The sequence below is a fragment of the Terrapene carolina genome, unplaced genomic scaffold, assembly GCF_002925995.2.
Source record: "Terrapene carolina triunguis isolate 2854851 unplaced genomic scaffold, T_m_triunguis-2.0 Scaffold443, whole genome shotgun sequence".
Lineage (NCBI taxonomy): Eukaryota > Metazoa > Chordata > Testudines > Emydidae > Terrapene > Terrapene triunguis.
In genome coordinates, this window is record NW_020664794.1 from 99,701 (window position 1) to 123,141 (window position 23,441).

The 23,441-nt window shown below is 55.0% G+C and overlaps 2 protein-coding genes across 4 annotated transcripts; both read right to left on the reverse strand.

The window, feature by feature from the left end:
• Window positions 1-1,117: 1,117 nt before the first annotated feature.
• LOC112117458 (zinc finger protein 398-like) lies at window positions 1,118-13,845 on the reverse strand. The gene is made up of 6 exons (XM_026658423.1): window positions 13,712-13,845; window positions 12,290-12,688; window positions 11,014-11,140; window positions 6,231-6,344; window positions 5,874-5,984; window positions 1,118-3,137 (listed from the first exon to the last, which is right to left on the reverse strand). Exons 1-6 carry the CDS (start codon window positions 13,733-13,735, stop codon window positions 2,227-2,229), a joined length of 1,686 nt encoding a protein of 561 aa, XP_026514208.1. The 5' UTR covers window positions 13,736-13,845; the 3' UTR covers window positions 1,118-2,226.
• Window positions 13,846-16,078: 2,233 nt separating this feature from the next.
• LOC115271324 (zinc finger protein 436-like) lies at window positions 16,079-23,366 on the reverse strand. 3 transcript variants are annotated; one of them, XM_029913075.1, is made up of 6 exons: window positions 23,174-23,366; window positions 21,364-21,753; window positions 20,200-20,326; window positions 19,647-19,742; window positions 19,275-19,388; window positions 16,079-18,965 (listed from the first exon to the last, which is right to left on the reverse strand). In XM_029913075.1, exons 1-6 carry the CDS (start codon window positions 23,195-23,197, stop codon window positions 17,647-17,649), a joined length of 2,070 nt encoding a protein of 689 aa, XP_029768935.1. In that variant the 5' UTR covers window positions 23,198-23,366; the 3' UTR covers window positions 16,079-17,646. The 3 variants fall into 3 exon arrangements, with proteins under 3 accessions (XP_029768935.1, XP_029768936.1, XP_029768934.1); XM_029913076.1 differs by having other exon boundaries at window positions 16,079-18,962; window positions 21,364-21,756; XM_029913074.1 differs by having other exon boundaries at window positions 21,364-21,756.
• Window positions 23,367-23,441: the final 75 nt, after the last annotated feature.

A 23,441-nucleotide genomic window follows, 5' to 3' on the forward strand; every position in this document is an offset into this window, starting at 1 on the left:
CCGCGGCCTGGCTGCCGGGGCCCGGGAGCGGCGGGGAGGAGCGGGGCGGCAGCGGCCCCTGCCGGCGGGGGGATCGCGGCGCCGGGCATCCCGATCTCGGGGCCTTGTCGGAGGCTCTGCGGGTCCGGCTCTGTCCCGGCCCCACGCGTTGGTCGCTCGGGCCGGTCTGAGCGAACCCGGTTCAGCCGCCTGGAGCTCGGGCCGGGACAGGTCCCCGCAGCTCCCTACCGGGCCAGGCCGGGCGCGGGGGGCTGAGTAGCCCCCACGGGGGGGTGGGCAGCAGGTGCGGGGCCCCCAGCAGACGGAGTTCGCTCCCCCCGGGCCGGCAGGTTCGCTCGGTGCCAATCCCCTGCTGCAGTCTGACACCCGGCGACGCTCAAGCTCCCACTCAAACGTCTCCGAGGTACCAACATCCCCTGAGCCAGGAGCGGCTCGAGCCCCCCCATACAGCACTGGCCCCAGAGCCGCCCCTTAGCGCCATACAGAACGAGATGGCTGCAGGGCTGCATGCAGGGGGAGACCCCAGAACCCCCACAGCACCATTGCCCAGGGAACCACAGGAGGGGTCCCTTTCTGACTGGCCTGCAACGCTGGGATTGTCTCTGCTTCACCTTCGGGGACACGGACTAGCAGCAGTGGAGGATTCTTGTTGCGGTCATCGCACAGGCCCTGGTGTTTTTCTTAACACCCACTTTCTGAGCCCTGGGCTGACCTGCCACTCACCACTTTCACTTAGGAATACAAGGAAGGTTCTAATTGTCATGAAGAGCTTTGAAAACACACACACATCTCCATCGTTTATTACTTTTAACACCTCAGGATGTTGAAACCAATCTCATGATTTGGGGGGGGGGCGTGACATGATTTTTCAATGCTTGGCCTTGACAATATTGTTCTCATTGACTACAAGCGGGAGCTAGTTCAGACCATGCAATTGACAAACTAATTCGGTTGCTAGGAAAGTGCTACGAAAACTTGCAACTCTTAACAGGTACAGCCAAGCGAGCATCAGGCATGGGAGCGGGGGGAAAGGGACAACAAACTATACAGCGGGGAGAGGATGAGACTGGCGAGGAGGGAGGACAGAGCTCCAGCCACTGATTCGCCGGACAAGGGCTTCAGAATGGAAACACTGTATTGACAGATTTTGCAAAAAAGGTATTACAAAAACACAACCACAAACCAGCAGCTGACATTACACAGAGAAAGAGACATCTAGTTACAGTCACTCCTTAACAACACTTATTTCTTATATAATTCAACCAATATTTACAAAAGTCTGAAAAACTTGGGTCAGTTATTTCATACATTTAAATAGCTTAGATCAACTGTGAAGTATAGTGCCACATGTTTTATTGTATCTTAGAATAATATTCTAGTTCTGATATATCATTAACTAAAACAACCCGTTCCAGGGTTTAGCAGAAGTTGCTCTCTCTTGTGTCACTTACCCTTGTGACCAGTAAAATTACCTTCAGTGGAAGTTCATATGAATGAATCACAGGCAGCTTTCCATTGGGCCAAGTCCAAAATAGAGTCTAGAGCCTGCTTGGTAAGTAATTTCACCCCCTTGGGGTGGAATGAGAATAGAGTATCTCCGCCGTCACATCCTCCTCTGGAGTTACTCTCCCACCCAACAGCCTTCAGCCATGTCCATCTGCCTCCCACTAGTCCCCTCTGCTCCAACCCCCTCTAGCTTCCCATTCCAGGACCGGTTCTGCATCCACTTCTTCCCGCTTGGGGTTTTTGTGTGTGTCCCTTTCCCCACTCCTGCATCACCTCCCCAGCCAAGTTCTTCTCTTCTACTAGATCTGCTGGCTGGGAATGGTGGGGGGAAACAATGACCTTGAAAATCCATATCACTCCTATAAATATGCACCAGAAACAGGGTAGGTGAGGAAACACCTGCTAAATGCTGACCCCTGCTGGCAATTCGGGGAATAGCTCATTTATTCTCTAAGGGTGAAGTCCACAAGGCCTATGAAGTCCCATGCAACCCCCACAGGGTTAAAGTGGTGCATAGGCCTCCTGCTGGCCCCCTGCATGGGGTGGATTTCACCCCAATAGTTATTAAGAGGAACTCCATTTAAACGTCAGTGAAGCAAAGCTTTGTAGCACGGCCACAAGGCCAGGCCGTGGCTTCCGTTCATTCGCCGTTGTGCTGCACCTCACACGCTTTCTTCCATTTTAAATGCAACAGCCCCTCAGTCCCCACCCAGGGGGGAGCTACTGTTTATTTTCTTTTTTCACACCGAGGAGGGTGGTCTGGGTTCCCGTCTCCAGCTGCTGTGAGCCCTCCAGGGGCTGGGGGTTCCGCGTGTGAATTTTCTGGTGGCAGTTCAGCGACTCCTTGTAGCGGAAGTTCTTCCCACAGACGGGGCACTGGTACGGCGTCTCCCCCGTGTGGACCCGCCAGTGCTTCAGGAGATGATCCCTGCGGATGAAGCTTTTCCCGCACTCCGTGCACTGATACGGGCGCTCTCCCGTGTGGATCCGCTGATGTCGGATCGCTTTGGAGAGGTCCCGGAAGTCCTTGCCGCAATACGTACACGTCAGGGGCCCATCGCCCTTCCCCGTGTGAAGTTTCTGGTGTAAGATAAGACTCACCTCCAGACTGAAGCTCTCCCTGCACTGAGTGCATGTATAGGGCCTCTCCACCATATGGTTTGCCTGGTGTTTTACGAAGCCGTATTTGAGATTGGAGCTTTTCTCTGGCTCAGGACGCTTAGGGGGTTTTGAACGGACGGGCGCCTGGGTTCTTGGCGGAGTTGTGATTTTGGGTTTCTGTCTGATGTTTTCTCCGTGCTCCAGAGAAGTGCAGGCTCCCCCTGATGCGTGGATTCTCTGATGTGTGGCAAAAAGCTGTTTGTCTAGGAAGCTTTCCCCACACTCGCAGCATATGTATGGCCCCTCTGCTGCGTGTGCTTCCTCAGAGACATTTTTCATTAAATCTCTTCCACGGCGAGCAGATCGCCTCAGCCCACTCCCGGGAGGGTTTCTCTGCAGCATCGCTGAGCTGGACTGGCTCTCCTTCGTCAATTCCTCCTCAGGACTGGAGAAAAGCTCTTCCCAGTCTCCTGGTAACAGGCTAGGAAGATCGAGGTTTGCAGGACCTTCCTCACCACACTGCTGCTCGTCTGCCAGAACAGAGAGAACAGAGACATTCACTTCATCCAGTGGCATAACAAAAGCCTCATTATGTACACTGTAAACTCTCTGGGGCAGACTGTCCTGTTCAGTGTGTGTACGTGCCTAGCACAATGGGGCCATGACCCCCAGCCGGGGCCTACAGACCTTACAGGCATGCAAACAGACCAAAACATTTCTCATTCACAACTGAAGCCTGAAGCTATGGCGACGAGGCCCAGCTCGATGGAGATGGCCGGTTTCTCAGGAGATGAAGCACAATAGATCTCAGAGAATATGGCATTTACACTGGAAAAGATACTAAATATTTTTGGGGCAGGGCTCCATCTTTGTACTATGTTAGTACAGCGCCTAGCACAATGGGGTCCTGCTCCGCTTCCATGTTTGGCAGTTATCAAAGACACTGGACGGAAACACAGAGACAGGACTATTGCAGACTCAGCAATTTTAGGTGAGAGCTGAAAACATCCCTGATTGCTGCAGAATTTAAGCTTTGATGGGCTAATTTAGCTACAACGAATCAGGAAAGATCTTGGCGTCATCGTGGATAGTTCTCTGAAGACGTCGACGCAGTGTGCAGCAGCAGTCAAAAAAGCAAACAGGATCATTAAAAAGAGGATAGAGAATAAGACCGAGAATATCATATTGCCCTTATATAAATCCATGGTACGCCCACATCTTGAATACTGCGTACAGATGTGGTCTCCTCATCTCAAAAAAGATATATTGGCACTAGAAAAAGTTCAGAGAAGGGCAACTAAAATGATTAGGGGTTTGGAACAGGTCCCATATGAGGAGAGATTAAAGAGGCTAGGACTTTTCATCTTGGAAAAGAGGAGACTAAGGGGGGATATGACAGAGGTCTATAAAATCATGAGTGGTGTGGAGAAAGTGAATAAGGAAAAGTTATTTACTTGTTCCCATAATACAAGAACTAGGGGTCACCAAATGAAATTAATGGGCAGCAGGTTTAAAACAAATAAAAGGACGTTCTTCTTCAAACAGCGCACAGTCAACCTGTGGAACTCCTTGCCTGAGGAGGTTGTGAAGGCTAGGACTATAACAGGGTTTAAAAGAGAACTAGATAAATTCATGGAGGTTAAGTCCATTAATGGCTATTAGCCAGGATGGGTAAGGAAGGGTGTCCCTAGCCTCTGTTTGTCAGAGGCTGGAGATGGATGGCAGGAGAGAGATCACTTGATCATTACCTGTTAGGTTCACTCCCTCTGGGGCACCTGGCATTGGCCACTGTCAGCAGACAGGATACTGGGCTAGATGGTCTGACCCAGTACGGCCGTTCTTATGATTTTAAAACTAGTCACAGGTGGGGCTGGGCTGGTGGCATCACTTATTATTAAAGTTGCCCAACACTTTCCAGTATAACACCCTGTTTTCAGTTGTTTAGAAGTTTGCCAAATGTTAATGGTTCAAGCTGGAATGTTCCATGCTGTGTATCTGCCTCAGGCTGAATTTTGTGTGTGGGTAAATTTTCAGCCAAAACAGTTCAGCCATTTCTGAGAACAAGGCTAGGGGGAAATATTTTGTTTTTCAGTGTTAAAATCCTAGCAACCTTTCTTTTTGAGAAGCTCTGGCACTCCCGTGCTTTGGGGCAGGGACTGGAAATTTGGCAGTAAGAGGTGGGTCCTTTGAGCCAGGGATGTGCTTTTTGATGTTCCTGTGAAAATCCACCCAAATCTGGCCAAGTTATAACCCTCTGAAAATTCTAAATTTGCACATGCTCACTAGACGCTCACAGCTTCACTGATCAGTTATTCAAGGAATCTGTCCGTGCCACGCATGCTCCAGACCCTCCTAGGTTGTGTGTGCTGGACTGCGCATGCGCCATCCCCACAGAGCGACTGAGCACTGCACGAGCAACCTTAACCCCAGCACTTCCTAACCCATGAGTGCTTCACTTGGGACCTTAATGTACTTGTAACATGGTTTCTGTGGGTCCCATTACGTGTCCAACGTCCCTTTAACCAGGCTTTGCAGGAAACCTCAGCAAAGGTGTGACTTCCACCCTCCTTCACTTCCATGGGATCCCATCAGCAGAACCCAAGTGTGACACAGGGCAGTGCCCAGCTGGCCTCTAGATACGTTTAAAGACTATTTTGTGTGTCCTCGTCTCTCTAGGCTGGATTCTCCACCCCCCACCCAGCAGAGAAGACGTGCATTGTTCCCGCTTGTAGTCCTGGCTGCACCGACTACCCACTACCATAGGCCGAAGTCCTCTTTCCCCAGTTCCATTACTGCTCTCCACAGCTTTCCTCTCAAGGCTAGGAGCCTCACCACTTATCCTTTCCCCTGCAATGCAACTCCACTCTTCTAAATCTCCACTCCTCAAACTTCAGGGATCAGACAGCCTTTAAACCAAGCAATTCTTGCATTTCTAGTATCACCCCTGCCCCCTCGTTTGCTCCTTCACTGTTTTCCCCGGATCCCTCAGCAGACTCTTTCTTCCCTAATACTCTGACCTTGTGTCTGCCTACCACTCCGCCTGCTGACTCCATCTACGTGAAACTCCTCCCCTTTCCCTCCCTCTTGCCCATCTCTTTTCCATGGAGGCTATGATCCATCCAAAGCCCAGAGCCCACGGCCTCTCTGTTACTGCCCCTTCCCTCATTGCAATCAACCACTCTCAGCCTCCACAGATCTACACAGCGCCATCTCTGTTCCACCTCTGACTACGTAGAGCTCTGGGACGCTCTGTGTCTAAAACTCACATGTGCCAAGGTCCGTAGGGATCCCTCCCTCTTCAGAGACTCCCTGATTCACGACAGGCGGCTCCTCATATTTTGTCCACAAGCTCTCACTGGGAGTAGAAACGGGAGATCCTATTCATGGGGGAGAGAATTACGTGTTGTTTTACTAACATCCTCTGAGTGCTTTAGAGAAGATTTCAGGAGAGAGGTCAACATCAGATTAGAACCAGGGCTAGCTAGAAAAGGCAAAAAGGCCTGAGGATAAGAAAAACATTGACAAAACTCAGCAGCAGAGCTACGCAGGAAAGACTCAGGCAGACTGCCCCAGGTTTCAACACCCCTCACGCTGTTTATGAGGAGTTTTAATTGATTACTCACCCAGGCCTGGATCTGCAGGGATCTGTCTTTCCTCAGAGTCACTCTGATCTCCCACACTGGGCTCCTCCCCTCGTTCAATGCGAGACAGGAGGTCGGGTTTGGAAATGGCAGCGTCTGTATATGGAAATGGATATTGGGGGCAGAAAGTTTTATTCATACTCACAGAGTGCAGGTCAGAATACACACAGACCCTTAAAATCACTGCCGGCTACACCCTTTCGCTGTGAGGGGTGATGGGAACAGGGGCTAAAGATGCTCTCACACCCACCGTCTGAGCAATCACACTCAACCGCCCGTGGCTCGCTCTGCCTGGCTCAGGCACTAGGAGCGTTCCCAGGGAGCGCTCCCGAGGCACGCACCCTGCAGCATGGGGAGGAGAGTAGGAAGCTTTATCTGTGCTTATCTGAACATTTCCTTTCTTCAAGTAACAAGGTTACCAGATTCATTGCAACGGGTACTAGAGCCTGATTGCAGCTTGGGGGCAGAAGCAGCCTGGTCAGTCACTGGTGGCAGGGGAACGCCCTGCACCATGCAGTTCCCTCCAGTTGAGGTAACTTCCACAGCCAGGATCATTCCATTCTATTTTCCTAGGTTCTAGACTGTGGTAACTATACCTCGAGGAAAAGGCACAACAATTTCTCCTACTGCAGAGCACAGTAAATTCCACCTAACAACAAACGCAAATCCCTGGAGGTCAATTTCCATCTCGATTCTGGAGGATGCATTTGTCTCCTAGGGGGCCAGATTCTTACTCAAAGAATCGCTCAATCTAAGAGTTTCCTTTCAAGGCCAGAAAGGACCACTCTGATCATCCAGGCTGACGCCCCAGGCCAGAGAACCTCCCCTAAATAATCCCGAGAGCAGAGCTTTTAGAAAATAGCCAATCCCAAGTTAAAAATTGCCAGTGATGGAGAATCCATCATGACCCTTGGTAAATTGTTCCAGTGGTTCATTATTAACAATATTTAATAATTTGTCCATTATTAAATATTTCCCCCCATGTAGATACTTGTAGACTGTAATCAAGTCACCCCTTATCCTTCTCTTTCTTAAGCTAAATAGACTGAGCTCCTTGAGTCTACCACTCGCAGGCAGGTTTTCTAATCCTTTAATCGTTCCCGTGGCTCTTCTCTGACCCCTCTCCAATTGATCACCATCCCTCTTGAACAGTGGGCACCAGAACTGGACACAGGATTCCAGCAGCGTTGCATCAGTGCCAAATAAAGAGGTAAATAACTCAAGATTCCCCTGTTTATGCATCCCAGGAAACCTATGTGAACGATGGGAATGTCACAATTTCCACCCACCCATCCTCCCGGGGGCAGTCCTTAGGCCATGCAATGTATAGACTGAAAGGGACCATATTTGCAATACTGTTCACCCACGTTAGCATTGCTTGTGGCAGCATGGGGGGCACTTTGAGCATCAGATGACAGTTCATATTTGTTTATTTTGGTTGGCTGATGTCACCTGACTGTTTTCATGCCCAAAGCAGGGGCTGAAATGACCCCAGCCTGGCCTTGGCTGCCCGGGAAGGGCCTGGAAAGTGAGAAGTCCATTCTTCCAGGTAAAAACCTCCCCTGGTGAGAAATGCTGAATCGCCGACCACCAGAGGAAATAACCACACTTGTCCTCGTAGTGATACCAGGTGAAACTGACTTGTGCACAATAAGGAAACTTCTGGCCTTAGAAAATGGAGACTGGGGTCAGGTAGAAACTAACAAATGATGGGCCAAGAGGCACGTTCCTCCCTCCTGATTCTTCCACAGCCGGGCTGCTGTCCCTCTCCTCACTCCATAACCATCTGCTGGGGAGCACCGGGGAGGGGCGAAGCATGGGACCAGCAACACAAGCTGGGAGCAATACCCAGGACGTCAGGGCATGGTGCCCCACAGCAGCCGTTGGGGATGACAGCCCAATGCTTTCTCAGGTTTTCAGGAGGGGCAGGAAATCCCTGTCCTCCATTACACCTTCCCAAGGTGCACTGGGCTATACACAGCTATAGCTTGTCTGGGGCAGCTGCAGACCCCGTCAGCGAAACTCCACAGTACTCCAGTCACTCCTGCCAGGAAGAGTCGATCCTGTTTTATTTTTTGCTATTTGATTCTTTCCTCTGCTTTAGACTGCTGGCCTCCCTCTCCCTTTGCAGGGGAGCGTGTGTGCAGACGCACCTAGAGGAATCAGTATATTTCCACGGCCTGGTCTTTTCTGCATCGCTCTGCCCTGCTGCATGCCGGGAAGGTGAGTGTGGAAAACAGCGCTCATTTTATGTATTCATTTCCCCCTTTGGGAATAGGTCCCCATAGGGCCGCTTCAGCAGGAGGCGTGCAACTGGGCTCTGCTTGCTCTGAAAATATTGCCAATGATCTCCCTGTCTGCAGAGGCTGGACTTCTTTATTTCCCCTTCCCCACATGTCTCTTCTGAGTCTCTCAAGGAAGGTACTGGCCTGGGGCTCAAGGATGGGCTTCCCAGAAGTTCTACTCCTCTCTGTGGCCTGGGATCCACATGGGCAAGTCAGGCCTGGGTTTACTTTGGAAGTGTCAGCCTGGGATATAAGTAAGGATCCAGGTGGAGGAGGAGGGGGGGCTTTATAGAGAGGACAACAGGGGCAAAGCTGGGCCCAGAGGCCCTTTCCTTGCCCTCTCTGGTGTTGGCAGCATCTGTGCTGTGTCAGTTCCCTCCATCCACAACCCGCGAGGAAGTGGAGCGGGAGGTGGCAGCAGAGCTGCAATCAGAGGCGTGGCTGCTGGTGCGGGCTGTGGGGATCTCCATGCTGGTTCGCTGCCCTTCTAGCGCCAACCCCTTCATGCAGATGGGGTGCCTGCTTGCCCAAGGGCCAGTGCTTTCCAATCCTACCTGCCACCTCTCCTGCCCACGCAAGCTGGGCCCAAGGTGACCCCACCCAGACTGGGCTGTGAGCAAGCTGCACTCCACACACGGTGCCGGCCAAGCACCCAACAAGACACTCGCTAAGGGAGTGAAGCAGGAGACAGACCTTTCCTTTTGCCTCTGGCTGTTCCCAGCCTAGCTCCGTCCCCGAAGCCTGGAGCGACAGCAGCCGCTGCAATGCCTGCAAATGGGAAGCAGAGCTGAGGGAACCAGCTCCTTCAAAATCCAATGCTGCCCTGGGAAGCAGACAAAATACGGAGCCCCGCTCTGAGGCTGAACATTTGAAATGAAGTCTGGAGTTCCCCTCAGCAATGCTGTGCAGCAGGGATGGCTGGGGGATGCCCAGCTGCTGGGGATGCAGAAAACGGGAGGGAACTACAGAGGACGGGGTGTTCTCTTATTGCCAGTGACTGACAGACTGGTTCTGCCTCCAAGAGTCAAGCAGACTGAAGTACCCTTCTTAATGGATTCGGACCTTAGCAGGAAGAAGAAAAGTAAATTCCCCTCTCTCCATTGAGAGCATCCCTCTCCTACCTGTGCCCCAGCTCTGTGAGAACTGTCTGTCTCCGCTCCAGTATCCAGGGTTCTCACCAAGTTCCGGACTGCCTGTCAAGGCTGAGGCCTGGTCTACACTACAGAGAGTTAGGTCGACGTAAGGCAGCTTACGTCGACCTAACTATGGAAGTGTCTACACTAGAATGGTGCTCCCACTGATGTAAGTCGCCCACAACAGCGACCTAAAAACTCCACCTCTGCGACAGGCGTAGCGCTTAGGTCAATGTAGTTAGGGTGACGCAGTGTCTGTGTTACTTACATTGCCTGTTGGCTGACAGCCCGGAGCCTGGCCACGGGGGCTGACAGTCCAGAGCCCTGCTGCTACCTCCTGGTGAGGGACTGGGGGGGGGGGGGGGGGGGGGGGAGGAGGGCCTGAACCCGCCTGCAGCCCAGGCTCAGGCTCTCCTCCCCCACCCCACCCCGCCCCCAAATCCCTGACTGGGAGGTGGATGGGCTTGGACTCTCCTCGCCCCCAACTCAGTCCCTCACTGGGAGTCGTCAGTGGGGTTCCTGGCTGTCAGCCCTGGCAGTGGGGCTCAAAGCGGGAGTCCCACCCCACCCCCGGGGCTGACAGCCTGAGCTGTGAGCCCAGCACTGGGCTCATTTCACAGCAGGGAGCCTACCAGCAGTGAATCTGACATTCTCGTCAGTTTCATGGCTGCTATTATTTCACATTTTGTCTGGGCTCCAGCTGTCAGCCCCAGAGCTGGGGGGTCTCTAGCTGTGAGCCCTGCCTGGGCTGACAGCCTGAGCCAGAGAGGAAATGGGACATAGCAGCAGCCGTGAAACGGACATGAATATCAATTTCACGGCTGGTAGGCTCCCTGCTGTGACACGGAGCCCAGCGCCTGGCTCACTGCTAGGGCTGTCAGGCCTGGGGTGGGGGAACTCTAGCTATAAGCCCTGCACGGCTGTCAGTGCCCAACAATGCACCACTTCGGTCAGTGCAAGCGTTCCTGGTGAGGACACGCACCACCGGCAGAAGGAGGGGAGCGTGGACACCAACAGCTGATTTCATTACTGCGGTGGCTGTGGACCTAATTTTGTAGTGTAGACAAGCCCTGAGCAAGGTGTGGTAATTGTGGGGGTTCTTTTGTGATGGACACACCCATCCACTATCAATGGGGACTGTGCAGCCTGGATAATTAACTGAACACCCCGCTATTGCGTCAAAGTCTCCATATCCCATTATCAGACCCCCCACCCCGCCCCAAGCCATCCAGACCCCTGCTCCACCAGGGTGCAATGGAGCTCGTATAGCTCAGCCCCTGGGGAAATCTGGCACTTCAGAGACCACACAGCTTCGAAGACAGGAACAAAAACCCAGCCAGTCTTTACCCAGCGAGATCACAGCCTCGTAATTGCCCTTCATGATGTGCCTGTAAAGCTCCTTCTGCCATTCGTCCAAGCTCTTCCACTCCTGCTCAGAGAAATTAAACGAGTTGTTGTTGAAAGTCACCGGGACCTGCAATGACAAGGGTGATACACTCAACACCTTCTGCTCCCTGTCTACATGCCACCCCTTGTTTCCTCCAACACCCCATTCTGCCCTGTCTTCTCCCTCGGTCGCCATATCCTCTTCTGGATTTTATTGTTCCTCCTCATTCCCACCTGCTGCTCCCCAAGATTGGGCCTGGCTCCCGTCAGCTGTACACAGCTGAAATCCATTCCCCACTGAAGTCTATGACAAAACTCCCATTGACTTCACTGGGGCCAGGATTTCACCTCATGAGTCCTCGCCTCTTCCTACAGCCGAAGCCTTCTGTAGGATTTCCATCGCAGACCCTTTGGACAGCCTGCTGCCTGCTTCATCCTTTAGTTGCGTCTATTGCAATTGACCCCTGATCCTGCAAAGGGAGGAACATGAGCAGCCCCTGGGATGCGTGCAGAGCCCCCCAAACTGCATGAGACTCTGCAGGAGCAAAGGGTCGGCCCACATGGATCTGACTGCAGGATCAGCACCGCAGATTGTAAGTCGCTCAGAGCAGCAGCGTGTCTTACCTATATGTTGTCAAATGCCATGCATACACCAGACACTATGTAGGCTGAGCTGCCTTGGGCACTTTGCACAATCAGTATCCAAAAAAAGATACTTTAGTTGCAAAGTCCTGTTCCAACTGGCTGAGTTGGCGTCTCTGGGGAGGTCACACCCTGCATTTAAATCCCCCATTAAATACAGCTATGCCATTGCCGGCCACACTGTTACATTTACATTAGAATTCTCCATACAACCAAATACATGAGTCAGATGGGCACAGAAGAGGAAAAGAAACATTGTTGGTTTTCTCTCCGTGGCTGGTTAATGGTTCGTTAGCCTCTACCCTTTCTCAAATTGTTTGTCACGTGATTACTGAAAGCCTCCCCCCTGAGCTAAGAGGTCAAATTTCCAAAGGAAGCAACATTAGAAGCAGAATCCATATATCTTCGAAACGATGGGACAAAGGGAAGCTGCAGAACAGGTGAGCAGCAAGAATGGGGATGGGAAAACCCACAGTATGACTCCCTTAAAACAAATCTACTTGCGCAGAACATTCTGAGTGTACAAAATGCCCCTTCAGTGTCTGGTACAGGGTCTGGCTTTACATCCCCTCAGCACTAGCTGGGACCTTGTTACCTTGGGGACTTCTCCATTAGCGCCAGGGGGGAGTCTCAGGATCCAGAAGTTCCTGTTCTTCAGCAGGTTCTCCATGTTCTCCAGCCTCCTCTGCAGTTGCCCGTACTCCTGGATCAGAGTTCCCAGTGCAGTCCACTTACTCTCCAGCTGGTTCCCGAACTCCACTGCTGTCTTCTCACAACCGACTAGTTTCGTTTCTGCCATCCTCATTCTTCCCTCCAGATTCATCAGTTGTGCTGCCTGAACCTCAACCTTCCTGTCCACAGCTTGGATTTCCGCCACGACCGTAAGGGAAATCTCTGCTGTCTGAAGATCTGCTTCTTCCATAGAAGTTGGTTCGGGGACAGCAAGAGGTTGTTCAAGTGACAGGTCCTGGGACTCCATGTCCCATTCAAGAGCCTGTTTGCAATGACAGATATTGGAAAGGGGGGTCACGTTCCCAAGTAGCAGAGTCAGTCACAAAGAGAAACAACAAACGAGCCACATGCCACAGCCTGCTGGGAGCTTCCTGAGTCTGGATCTTTATTACTATCGGGTCACATTAAAGATGCAGCAATGAGAATGTTAAACTTGAAATCCACTCAAACATGCATTAAAAGTAATTTCGGTTCCTCTCTCTGTCCCTGAAACCCCACCAATGTTTGTGTTTTGACAGTTGTATTTTTGATATTTTCCTCTCTCCCCCGGTGCTGTGTGAAAGCCTCCTCACCCCCAACAATAGGGGAAACAGACCACCCGCACCGAGAAAACAGAAACCGAGTAGACACAAAGGGCTGTCAAAGGAATCTCCGTCTCTGGAGATATTTAAGAGGAGGTTAGATAAATGTCTATCAGGGATGGTCTAGACAGTATTTGGTCCTGCCATGCGGGCAGGGGACTGGACTCGATGACCTCTCGAGGTCCCTTCCAGTCCTAGAATCTATAAGGCACAAAGCAAATAACTGGTGGGGGGGAAAACCCAACCCCCCAATTTCCCCTTCTCTAATCTGTGACTTGTCAGAACATTTGGCATCCCATGTAAGGACAGCGGGGAAGAGCTTTCCAGCCGGAGGGCTCTTGACATTGACGGAGCCCTTCGGCGCCTTCTGCCCTAGAGGTTTCTGTGCCCCAGCAAGTCTCTCTGGGCTACAGAGGCGGTGGGAGCAGCCCTAGGCCGAGCATGGGCTGCCCTAGAAACACACACGGGGGGTGTGGGGGTGCGTGTGGGGGGGGCTCTTGGAGCTCATGAAGCAGCACAGCTCCAGTCCCCCCCTGAACCAGGGGGCTGTCCCCAGGGTGCAGGGCTGAGCCCCCCCCGCCCCCCAGCCCCTTGGGCCTGGGCAGGGAACCCCAGGGCGCCCCGAAGGGCCGGCTCCCGGCTCCCCGGGCCCAGCGGGAGGATGCTGCCCCCCCCCGGCAGTCCCTGCCCCCCCGGCCCCTTACCTGCTCGGGCGCCCACTCAGCCATGGCCCTGGGTGGGGATCGCCTAGCCGGAGCCTGCCTGGGAGCGGGGCCGAGCGGGGCGACGGCGCTGGGCTGGGCAGGGTCCCAGCACCTCCTCAATAGGGGCTGGGCGCGGCGGCCATGCTGGGGGAGCAATGCATGCTGGGAGCCCGGCTCGCCGGCCGGGGCCGGATCCCCGCGCCAGCAGCGCCCCCTGCAGGGGGGAGGGGCGCACGGCACGCAGGGGTTTGCAAAGCCCCGCCCACCCCTCCGGCGGGGAGGGGAGGGGGGGTGTCAAGCTCAGCTAGAAACCAGGAGTCGCGTCCCCCCGGTGGGTGCTGGCCCAGTGCACGGCGCGGCAGGCGGGCGGGGGGGGGGCCCTGTGGCACCGGCACCCATTGCCTTTGCCTTGCCCAGCTCCTAAACATTTGCAGCCTTAGCACGGGGGCTACTGCAGCGTTAGTATCTAACCCGCGGGCTGGTCCCTTCCGCTGTGTGTCATTGACCCCGTACTGCTAACGGGGATTCTCCTTTCACGCCAGTGGCAGGGGACTGGCGTTGGGACCCACATCGCGGCCAAAGTTGCCTAGCTTGGCGTGTGTGACCCTTCTCAGAGGAGAGTCAGGGCTGTGGTGGTGAGGGAGCCCAGGCAGCCTCCCACACTACTGCGGAGGGTGGAAGAGTATGAAGCAGCCGGTGGGGGGGAGTTTGGCAGCGGGGGTAGGGTTGGGGCTCCCGAGGGTCTTAATAGTGAGAGGTGATCAGCTGGGGCAGCTGATGGCTGGCAGGGCGCCAGGGGCACCTTTGGGAGTTCAAGGTTGGGGGTGTCTGGGGCAGGTGGGTAGATGGGGGGTGCTGCATGCCTGAAGTCAGGGGTATCTGGAGCGGTTCGGGTGAAAGGGCAGCTACCTGGGAGGAGTGAGGGGTACCCCAGGGGGGGTTTCTCGGGCAGCTGCCTGGGGGGAGCTAGCTCGGAGGGATGCCAGGGGAACTGCCTGGCAGGGATAGAGGGAAAGTATCCCTGGGGGGGCCAGTGGGCGGTGGGGGGAGCTGGCTGGGAGGAAGGGGTACAGGGGTCAATGTGGGAGCAGCCTGGGGGGTTCCCTGGAGCAGCAGGGTATCAGGGCACCGGGCGGGGGGTATTGGGGAGTCCCTGGAGCAGCGGGGTATCAGGGCACCGGGCGGGGATCCCTGGGGCGGGGTAGCGGGTGGGGTGAAGCCCCAGAGTGGAAAAGGGGGTTCCTTGCACCGGCGGCCCAGCGCTCACTTCCCCACCCCGGGCAGCCCCCGCCCCACCCCCGCCCTGCCGGTAGAACAGCCACCCAGGAGGGGGCGCAGGTCACAGACCCTGCGGGACACCCCCCGCCCCACGCCTTAGCTGTGGGGCAGGGCACGGGGGGCACCCCTCGCCGTCCCCTGCAGGGTCTGGCTAGACCCCCCGTTACACCTGGCAGGGGCGGGGAAGCGGCTTCTCCTCCTCCCCGCAGCAAACGCGCCCCAGTGAGAGCAGGGCTCCCATGTCCCAGGACCCCTGGCAAGCTGGCGCTGGGCAATGGGGGGGGGTACCTGCTGTCACCCTCCCCCGGTGCCAGCCATTGAGATTCTCCCGCGCCCACGTTTCAATGCTGACCCCTAGTGGCAGGGGGCAGTTGCTAGTCCCTCAGCCCCAGGCTGGGGGTGGCAGGCTGTGTCCTACCCTCCACCCTGGAAGATTTTTCAGGGTTAGGCAACAGCAGCCCAACACCAGGCACCTCCCCAAAACCAGACGAGGGACTGGGACCGGCCTCCTAGCACCCCTCTGCCATTCCTAGGCAAGCCAAGGAGATGGGCCCCCTAGACTGGAACAGAGGGAGAGTTGGGTGTGCAGGCCAACGTGGGCACAAACGTGGGGAGGGGGAGGCCAGCACAGGGGCCATGCACAACCACAGGCTTTTCAGGAGCACACGCTGGTGGCTCCATTCACATCAGTCTTAAACTTCAGGTTAATGCAGGAGATTCACTTAAGTGTTTCATACACCTCTAACAGGAGTACTAACAACACCAGCCCTGGACTAGTGCCTTCGGCACTCACTGCCTCCGTTTCCCCATCTGTCCAATGGGCATATTCACTGACCTCACAACGCTGGGGGTGTTAAATGAATAGGCCTGACCCTGAAAATGGGTCTTTCACCCGACAAGCATTGGGAAAGTGCTAGTGAAACTCAGCTTGTAGCAGGCGGAGGTTAGAGTGGCGGCAGCAAGGGGAGGAGTGGAAGATAGACCAGTGGAAAAAACAGAGGTGGGCTGGGTTAGTGACGCTCATTAAGCAAGTTCCACAGGTGGCCGAATGGAAAGGGGTATGGTACAAAACACAGACATGCACCTGACTTGAAACCAAGGGAAAGACGTTTAGTTAGAGGCACCGTGTTCATTCAACTGATATTTACACAAGTGTTTGAATTCCCTCCTTGTCCGCATGGTTTGGATCATTCAGGAGACACCCTGCCAGGTTTTACTGTCACCAACCCAGCAGCTCTTTAGGATGTTTACTGGAAAGTGTACTCAGAAACCATGATCTACTTGACCAAGAGTGACACCCCCTCCATTTATGAATCTGAATGGATTGTGGCCACCTTTCCACTGGCCCCAAACCAAACAAGCCTGAGCCTGCCAGCTATCAAACTCCCCTCACCAGAGGCGGAGCGAAGAGCTGAGGGACTCTGCTCTCCTCCTGGGAGGATCACCTCTCTTTTCTCCCCCCACCCCCACCATCCCTCCTCACTGTCCCCTTTGCTCCATTCTCCACTCACTGCCACCTGCCTCCCCATCCCCCCCAGTGCTGCCCTTTCCATGCTTTCTTTACTCCATTCAGCTGCTCACTGCAGGCCCTCGGTCCCTCTTGCTTTTAAGCTCTCCACTCTGTGGGTCTAATCCTACAAAGTGCTGAGCTGTGCCATCAACTCCCATTGCAGTCAACAGGACCGGAGACCACTCAGTACCTGGTAACGTCAGGCTTAGACTGTGCATCTGCCTCCTTCTTTCCACCCAGCGTAAACCTTCCCTTCCAAACAGGGCGGGGAGGAAGTCCCCGTTCCAGCCCCTGGCCCGTAGGTAGGAGCGCTGATCATGGCGTTTCAACACCACCGGGCTTTTTAGTCTAATGCTTCCCTCTCCTGGCTCGGTGTGGCAGCAAAATGAGATGGAACAACAGTGAAAGTGGAACCTGTACCCCTTCCGAATATCCACAAGCCAATGAATAGCTGGCAACACCTCCCAACTTGAAAGCCCCCCCCGGAAAAAGTTCATATTTATTACCAAAGAGACTTTAAACAGGAGTCAGCCGCACATCATGGCCTATGTTCTTCAGCAGTGACAAGTGATTTGGGGGCCCCCTCAGTTTTTGATTTGGCCTTCAAGAGGTCTGATTTTAAGCAAGTGCCAAGCAGGCTCCGTTAAGGCTTCTCCAGCTGGGCTCCCAAAATTTAGACCCTGTTAAAATAATTTTAAATTTGGAAAGCACGTTGGGCTCTACTGATGAAAAGTGCCACGTGAGAACTAGGTAGTTTTATTAAATACCCCTTAAAGGATAGTGGCATGAAACTGCCAGCAGTTATAAAACAGTTATCCAGCACTGGCTGTAGGCTGGATGTTTAAGGAATTTAGTGGGTTGTTTTAGGCTGCGATTTTCCAAGCAGCCTCAGGGAAGGTGATGCCCCGGAGTTGGATGTCTAACTCCTGTAGGGAGACACGGTGGGTGAGGTAATATCTTATCGGAATTTGGTCCAATAAAAGGAGATTCCCTCACCCACCTTGTCTCTCATATCCTGGGACCAACACAGCTATGACAACACTGCACACTCCTGTAGGTCAAACTGGAAATCCCAGCCTCCCTGTACGTCACATGACGTCAGGACCTGCAAGGCACTCCCCGCCCAGGGACTCCTGCCCCGTCTCTCTCACACACAAAGAGGTCTAGCCGGGGTTTGTTGCTCAGGGGACAGGGCTCTGCCCATGGGGCAGTGGTTCCCCAGGTGGATTTTCAGGTGGCAGTTCAGTGACTGTTTGTAGCGGAAGCTCTTCTCGCACTGGGGGCAGCGGTGGAGTCTCTCGCCCGTGTGCACGCGCTGGTGCTTCAGCAGGTGGTGCTTGCGGATGAAGCACTTGTCGCACTGGGCACAGGCGTAGGGCCGCTCCCCGGTGTGGATGCGGAAGTGGTTGGTGAGCTGGGATTTCTCCGTGAAGCGCTTCCCGCACTCTCCGCAGTGGTAGGGCCGCTCCCCCGTGTGGATGCGGAAGTGGCTGGTGAGCTTGGACTTCTCGGTGAAGCTCTTCTGGCAGGTGGGGCACTGGAAGGGGCGCTCGCCTGTGTGCAGCCGCTGGTGATCGACCAGGTAGTACTTCTGGGTGAAGCTCTTCTCGCACTCGGGGCACTGGTAGGGCCGCTCGCCCGTGTGCACGCGCTGGTGCTTCAGCAGGTGGTGCTTGCGGATGAAGCGCTTCCCGCACTGGGCGCAGGCGTAGGGCCGCTCGCCGGTGTGCGTGCGGTAGTGGTTGGTGAGCTTGGACTTCTCCGTGAAGCTCTTCTCACAGTCGGTGCACTGGTAGGGCCGCTCGCCCGTGTGGATCCGCTGGTGCCGGACCAGCTGCGAGGGGTGGGTGAAGTTCTTCCCGCAGTCCGTACAGAGCAGCGAGCCCTCGCCCTTCCCCACGTGGAGTCGCTGGTGGACGAGGAGGCTTATCTTCAGCCTGAAGCTCTTCCTGCACTTAGCGCAGGTGTACGGGCCTGTGTGACTGACCTGGTGCTTGAGAAGGCTGGATTTGAGGCTGAAGTTTATCTCGCCCTCAGAGCATTTGTAGGGCTTTGCACCTCCCAGGACCTGGCTTCTCTGGGGATGTAGGAGACTGGATTTCTGACTGAGGCCTTCTCCACATGCTGGAGAAATGCAGACTCCCCCTGCTGCGTGGACTCCCTGGTGCACTGCGAACAACTGCTTACAGACAAAGCTTTCCCCACATTCATTGCATATATACGGCCCCTCTCCTGGGTGACTTTCCTCCTGCTCAGTGGCTGTTGCAAGGCCGCTGAAGTCTCCTCCACACAGAGTGGGCTGGCCCAGGCTGCTTCCTGCAGGGTTTCCGTGCTGTGTCAATGAGCTGCACTGACTTCCGGGGCTCCATCTCGCAGCAGGTCTCTGGAAATCCTCCTCTGAGCTTCCCTGCGCCCCCTTGGGAAGTTCCGGGATGGCAGCACTGTCCTCAAGACACCACTCGTCTGCTGGAATACAAAGGGAATCCAGAGAGGATTTAACAGCAACCTCTTCCCAGGACATTCCTCAGTCACCAGGGAAGCCCAGGAAGGTGTTTGTGAGTGGAGAGGGTTCCTGTCTGCAGACACTGCTGGAGCCATACAAATAAACAATCATAAAGCCCCCCCCCCCCACTGCTTCACCATAGCTACCTTGTCCTTACATACTTATCACCTTCCCACCCCCATGTTCTGGTCCTCCAGCCTGTGATCTACCTCCACTGCCCAGTAACATCCCTCTTCTCTGCCGGCAAAGCATTTCCTGTATACGTAACTCACCCTTGATGGGATCTGTAGGGATTTCTCTCTCCACCAAGCCCCCCTGACTCTCAGCACATGGCGTTTCCTCTTGTTTAATCCATGAGCTGTCGCTGGGAGTAGAAGTGGGAGATCCTGTTCACGGGAAGGAGAATGGCATTAGGTTTCTCTCACATCCGCTGAACCCTTTAGGGAGGATTTCAGGGCAGATGGCAACAGCTGGCTGGCGCCAGCACTAGCTGTGATTGGCGAAAACTCCCACAGAGAAGGAACACGTTGATCGAACTCATCAGAAGAAATACAACAACTACAAGAGCACAGGAAGCTCATGTTAATTTCCTGCCCTTGACGACGTCTTGCTGCTTCCAGTTGCTCTGGTCAGTTCCTCCTCACCTGTGCTGGGATCCGGCGGGGTTTCTCTTTTTCGAGATTCCTGCTGTTCCTGGACTTCAATCGGGGACTGAGCATCAGGCGTGGAAGCAGCATTGTCTGTTCATGGGAAAGGATATTAAGGGATTAGGGTTTGGTTAATAATTCACTGAGTTCACACCTACAAATCCACAGACTCTTTAACTAGTTTAAACCAGCCCCCTTCCATCACCAGAGGCCATGGCTAGCCCCGGTGGCAGTAAAGGATAGGGTGGCTGCTCTTTTCGTAACCGACAGGGCTGATGTGGGACTGGCTTGCTTTGTCGGGGCTCAGGCACTGTGAGCTGATCACAGGAGCGCTCCCCGAATCTGATCAGCCAAGTAGTGTGGAGCAGGATACGCTTTAGGTACCCCCCATCATGCATGGGGAGAGAGATCAGGAAGAGGGGCTCCCTACCTCCTTGTGGATAAGACCAGAGTCTTCGAGAGGCCGGGCTAGCAGGTGCCTACAGCCTGAGCAGAATCTGGCACTTCCAAGATCTGACTGATACTAAAGGAATTTTCAACTCATCTTTACCCAGCGAGATCAACGTCTCATAGTTGTTCCTCATTGTGTTCTTGTGAAGCTCCTCCCGCCGTTGCTCTAAAACCCCCCACTCCTGCCCGGAGAAACAGCCCGAGACCTCATCGAACTTCACAGGGACCTGAAATCACAAGCGTCACACCCTCAGCACCTCCTGCCCCCACTGGGGAGAGTATTCAGCATCTCCCCTCCCCAGCACAGTGTCACACAAACCTCCTTCGTCATCACCGTCAGAGCGTGACGCAGCTCACCCCTGCCTCTCACAGCGCCCCTAACGCTCCCTCTCATGCCCGTACTCTGCCCAGTTCCCTCTTCTTAACACTCTGTCAGCTTCTCCAGGTTCTGACTTTATGTCTCTTCTCATGCTGCCCTTACATCCTGAAAGCTTCCAGCAGTGCGTATGCCAAGCATTCTCCCTCATGCCTTCTCCAAACCCAATACTTTCATCTAGCCTTCCACTGCTGATTGAGCATGGCTCTACTCCCCTCTTCATGCCTTAGCCTGCAATAGTTTGATTGATGTAACCGCAGGTACCTCGCCCCTGGCCCCCTCAAACCTCTCCCTGCCAGCAGGGATACCTGTTCGCCGAATCTGTGATAGCTCTATGGGAGGAGACCATGGCTAGGATGCTCTGGACCAATTAATATCACCTGTTTTCCCTTTACCCCCTTTCCTCCTCTCTCTGGGTGCCGAATCAGCAATTGCATCCCTCGCTCCTTATGAAGGAAAATACATAAAACCAAAGACTGGCACTTAAACTGATCACTGACCAGTTGCATACTACGAAAAGCTGCAAGCTCAATACTACAGGTTAAGACTCGATTGCCAACGTTCAAATCGATAGCTCTAGACTACACGTGCTAATTTCCTGGTCTCATTGCATGGCTCCCTGTACTCACTCCGGATCTGAGAGCCTGTCACGGTATCTCAGCGTAAGAGAGTGTCTTGTAGTTCTCCCCCTTTTATTGGTCTGTAGATGGGGAGGAGCAGAATGGAGCTAAGGAGCCCCGACTGGTGCTTCGTTGTGCACCAGTGCACCCAGTCTATCCAAGCCATTTTGTAACAGACCTGAATATCCCTGGGCTACACACCCCTGGGACATCTAATAGAGGGGACAGCTTTACTTCTGCCCCTCAGTGCTGGCTGGGATATTGTTACCTTAGGGACTTCTCCCTGGGCGCCTGGGGGAAGTTTTAGGATCCAGACATCTTTTTTCTTCAGCAGGTTCTCCATGTTCTCCAGCCTCCTCTGCAGCAGCCCGTACTCCTGGATCAGAGTTCCCAGCACGGCCCATTTACTCTCCAGCTGGTTCCCAAACTCCACCACTGTCCTCTCGCAGCCGACTAGTTTGTTCTCCGCCATCCCCATTCTTCCCTCTAGCGTCAACAGTCGCGTGGCATGCGACTCCACGGTCGTCTCCACAGTCACCTCGGGCCACATGGCAGTCTGTTCCAGCGGCAGCTGCATTTCTGCCTCAGAAGTATGATCAGAGGCAGCCGGGGGGGTTAAAGGCACTGGTTGCTCTGCTGTGACATCCCATTGCGGAGCCTGCTTGCAAGGAGAGAAGAAGAGATCGGCCACAAAGAGAAAGGGCGTACGGCCCGCTCACGTGTTCCAGGCTGCTCCACGCTCTCTGGGCCCGAGAGTTAATCTTTTACGGCTGCCTTCCAGATGCAACAACAAAAATGGCAACAGACCCTTCTCTGTCAGCCTCACGTTGGTGGGTTTGGGACTCTAACGATATAAACTTCTCAGGCTCGTCAGCGACGTACTCGCTACACCCGCTGATCTGAACGCTTCTTCCACCAGGGGACCTAATTCCGCTGCCATTTCAAAACAGACGTGGAGAAGGTTCTTGGGGACCACATGCCAGGCCTATCCCACACCAGAGACTCTTACCACTCAGCTGAGTGGCGTTCCATGCGTGACATTTCTCACCGCTGGAAAGAGCCAACCATCGCCCCCACGGCCTGACCGTGAGCGGTATGAGAGGTGTGCAGGGGAAGGAGTCGCAGGATGGAAGAGAGCCCTGGAGAAACCAGCAAGATGGGTGTATCGGAGAGGGACCAGGCCAGCCTTGGTTCAAGTGGAAAGAGTGGTAGAGCCTGGGAAGGCCAGTTGGGGGGTAACACGAGCCTGTAGGCTCTGGTGCTGCCAATATCGGTCTCCTCCTACTCCTCTTCCCTGCTCGTGACAAGCACACGCCAACTGGGCACCAGCGGGGGGGCAGGGGGGGGAGACTGAGAGCAGGAAGAGACCGACAGTGTCCAAGCAGTCAGTGCTGAGAAAACCCTGCTCAGTCCCTGCTGAGGGCGAGAGACTCTGTGAGCACGTGTGAGGATGGCATGGATCAGCATCACAGCCCTGGCACCACAATGGGCAGCCAGGCCTGCGTAACCAGGTTGACACTGCTGTTGCTAGGACGCCCCAGAGGGCACGGCCCCCACGTGCTGCACTGCGTGTTGATTTTTGGGCACACGGCGGCCGCCCGGGTAGGTGCCTGGATGAGCCCGGAACGCACGGAAACAAGCTCCGTAGGGAGGATGGGAAACGGCCGTGGGGTGGAAAAGGGGCTGAAGAGACACAACTGAGGCGTGTTTGCTGCAACTGGTTCAGACTTGCGTCCCAAACTGGGACAAAAACACTGTTGCGGTTATAGTGTAGACAGGACCTCCAGTTCCTCACCCCCCCGCAGCCTGGACCCTTCCGCTCACAACCACTTCCTGGCTTCCCCCGGGGGGGACAAAGACCCAGGCCACCCGGGAACTACCCGACACCCGACAAACCCGAGTCCTCCAGCGGCCAATCTCCCGTGAAGGCCCGAAGCCAGCGGGGCGGGTCCCTGCTCCCCGCCCCGGGGCTCAGCCCCCAGCCCGGCCGGGCAGCCCCGCGCTCCGGCTCCCGGGGCCCAGGCCGGGCGGGGAGAAGCTCCCGGGGCCCGAGGCTCCCCCGCCCGCCGGGCCCTTACCTGGGCAGCGGCCCGCTCGGCCATGGCCCCCCCCGGGCGGGGCTTCTCCAGCGGGCCCGGCCCGGCCGAGCTCCGCTCCCGCTCCGGGCTGGGCAGAGTCCCGGCGCCGCCTCGCCTCGCCACGGGCCGGCCCCGCTGCCGGGCGGAGCAGAGCGAGCGCAGCCGGGAGGGAGGGAGCCGCGGCCTGGCTGCCGGGGCCCGGGAGCGGCGGGGAGGAGCGGGGCGGCAGCGGCCCCTGCCGGCGGGTGGGGTGTGACCGGAGCCCGGC

What these genes read in the sequence shown, in the direction of transcription:
- LOC112117458 (XM_026658423.1), bottom strand. Translation starts at nt 13,735, where the DNA reads ATGGCTGAGTGGGCGCCCGAGCAG. An exon ending in CTGAGTGGGCGCCCGAGCAG is followed by an intron (nt 12,689 to 13,711) that starts GTAAGGGGCCGG and finishes CATTGCAAACAG; the next exon opens with GCTCTTGAATGGGACATGGA. An exon ending in CCCTGCAGATCCAGGCCTGG is followed by an intron (nt 5,985 to 6,230) that starts GTGAGTAATCAA and finishes CCCCATGAATAG; the next exon opens with GATCTCCCGTTTCTACTCCC.
- LOC115271324 (XM_029913074.1), bottom strand. Translation starts at nt 23,197, where the DNA reads ATGGCCGAGCGGGCCGCTGCCCAG. An exon ending in CCCAGGGAGAAGTCCCTAAG is followed by an intron (nt 20,327 to 21,363) that starts GTAACAATATCC and finishes TTGTGATTTCAG; the next exon opens with GTCCCTGTGAAGTTCGATGA. An exon ending in CCCGCCGGATCCCAGCACAG is followed by an intron (nt 19,389 to 19,646) that starts GTGAGGAGGAAC and finishes TCCCGTGAACAG; the next exon opens with GATCTCCCACTTCTACTCCC.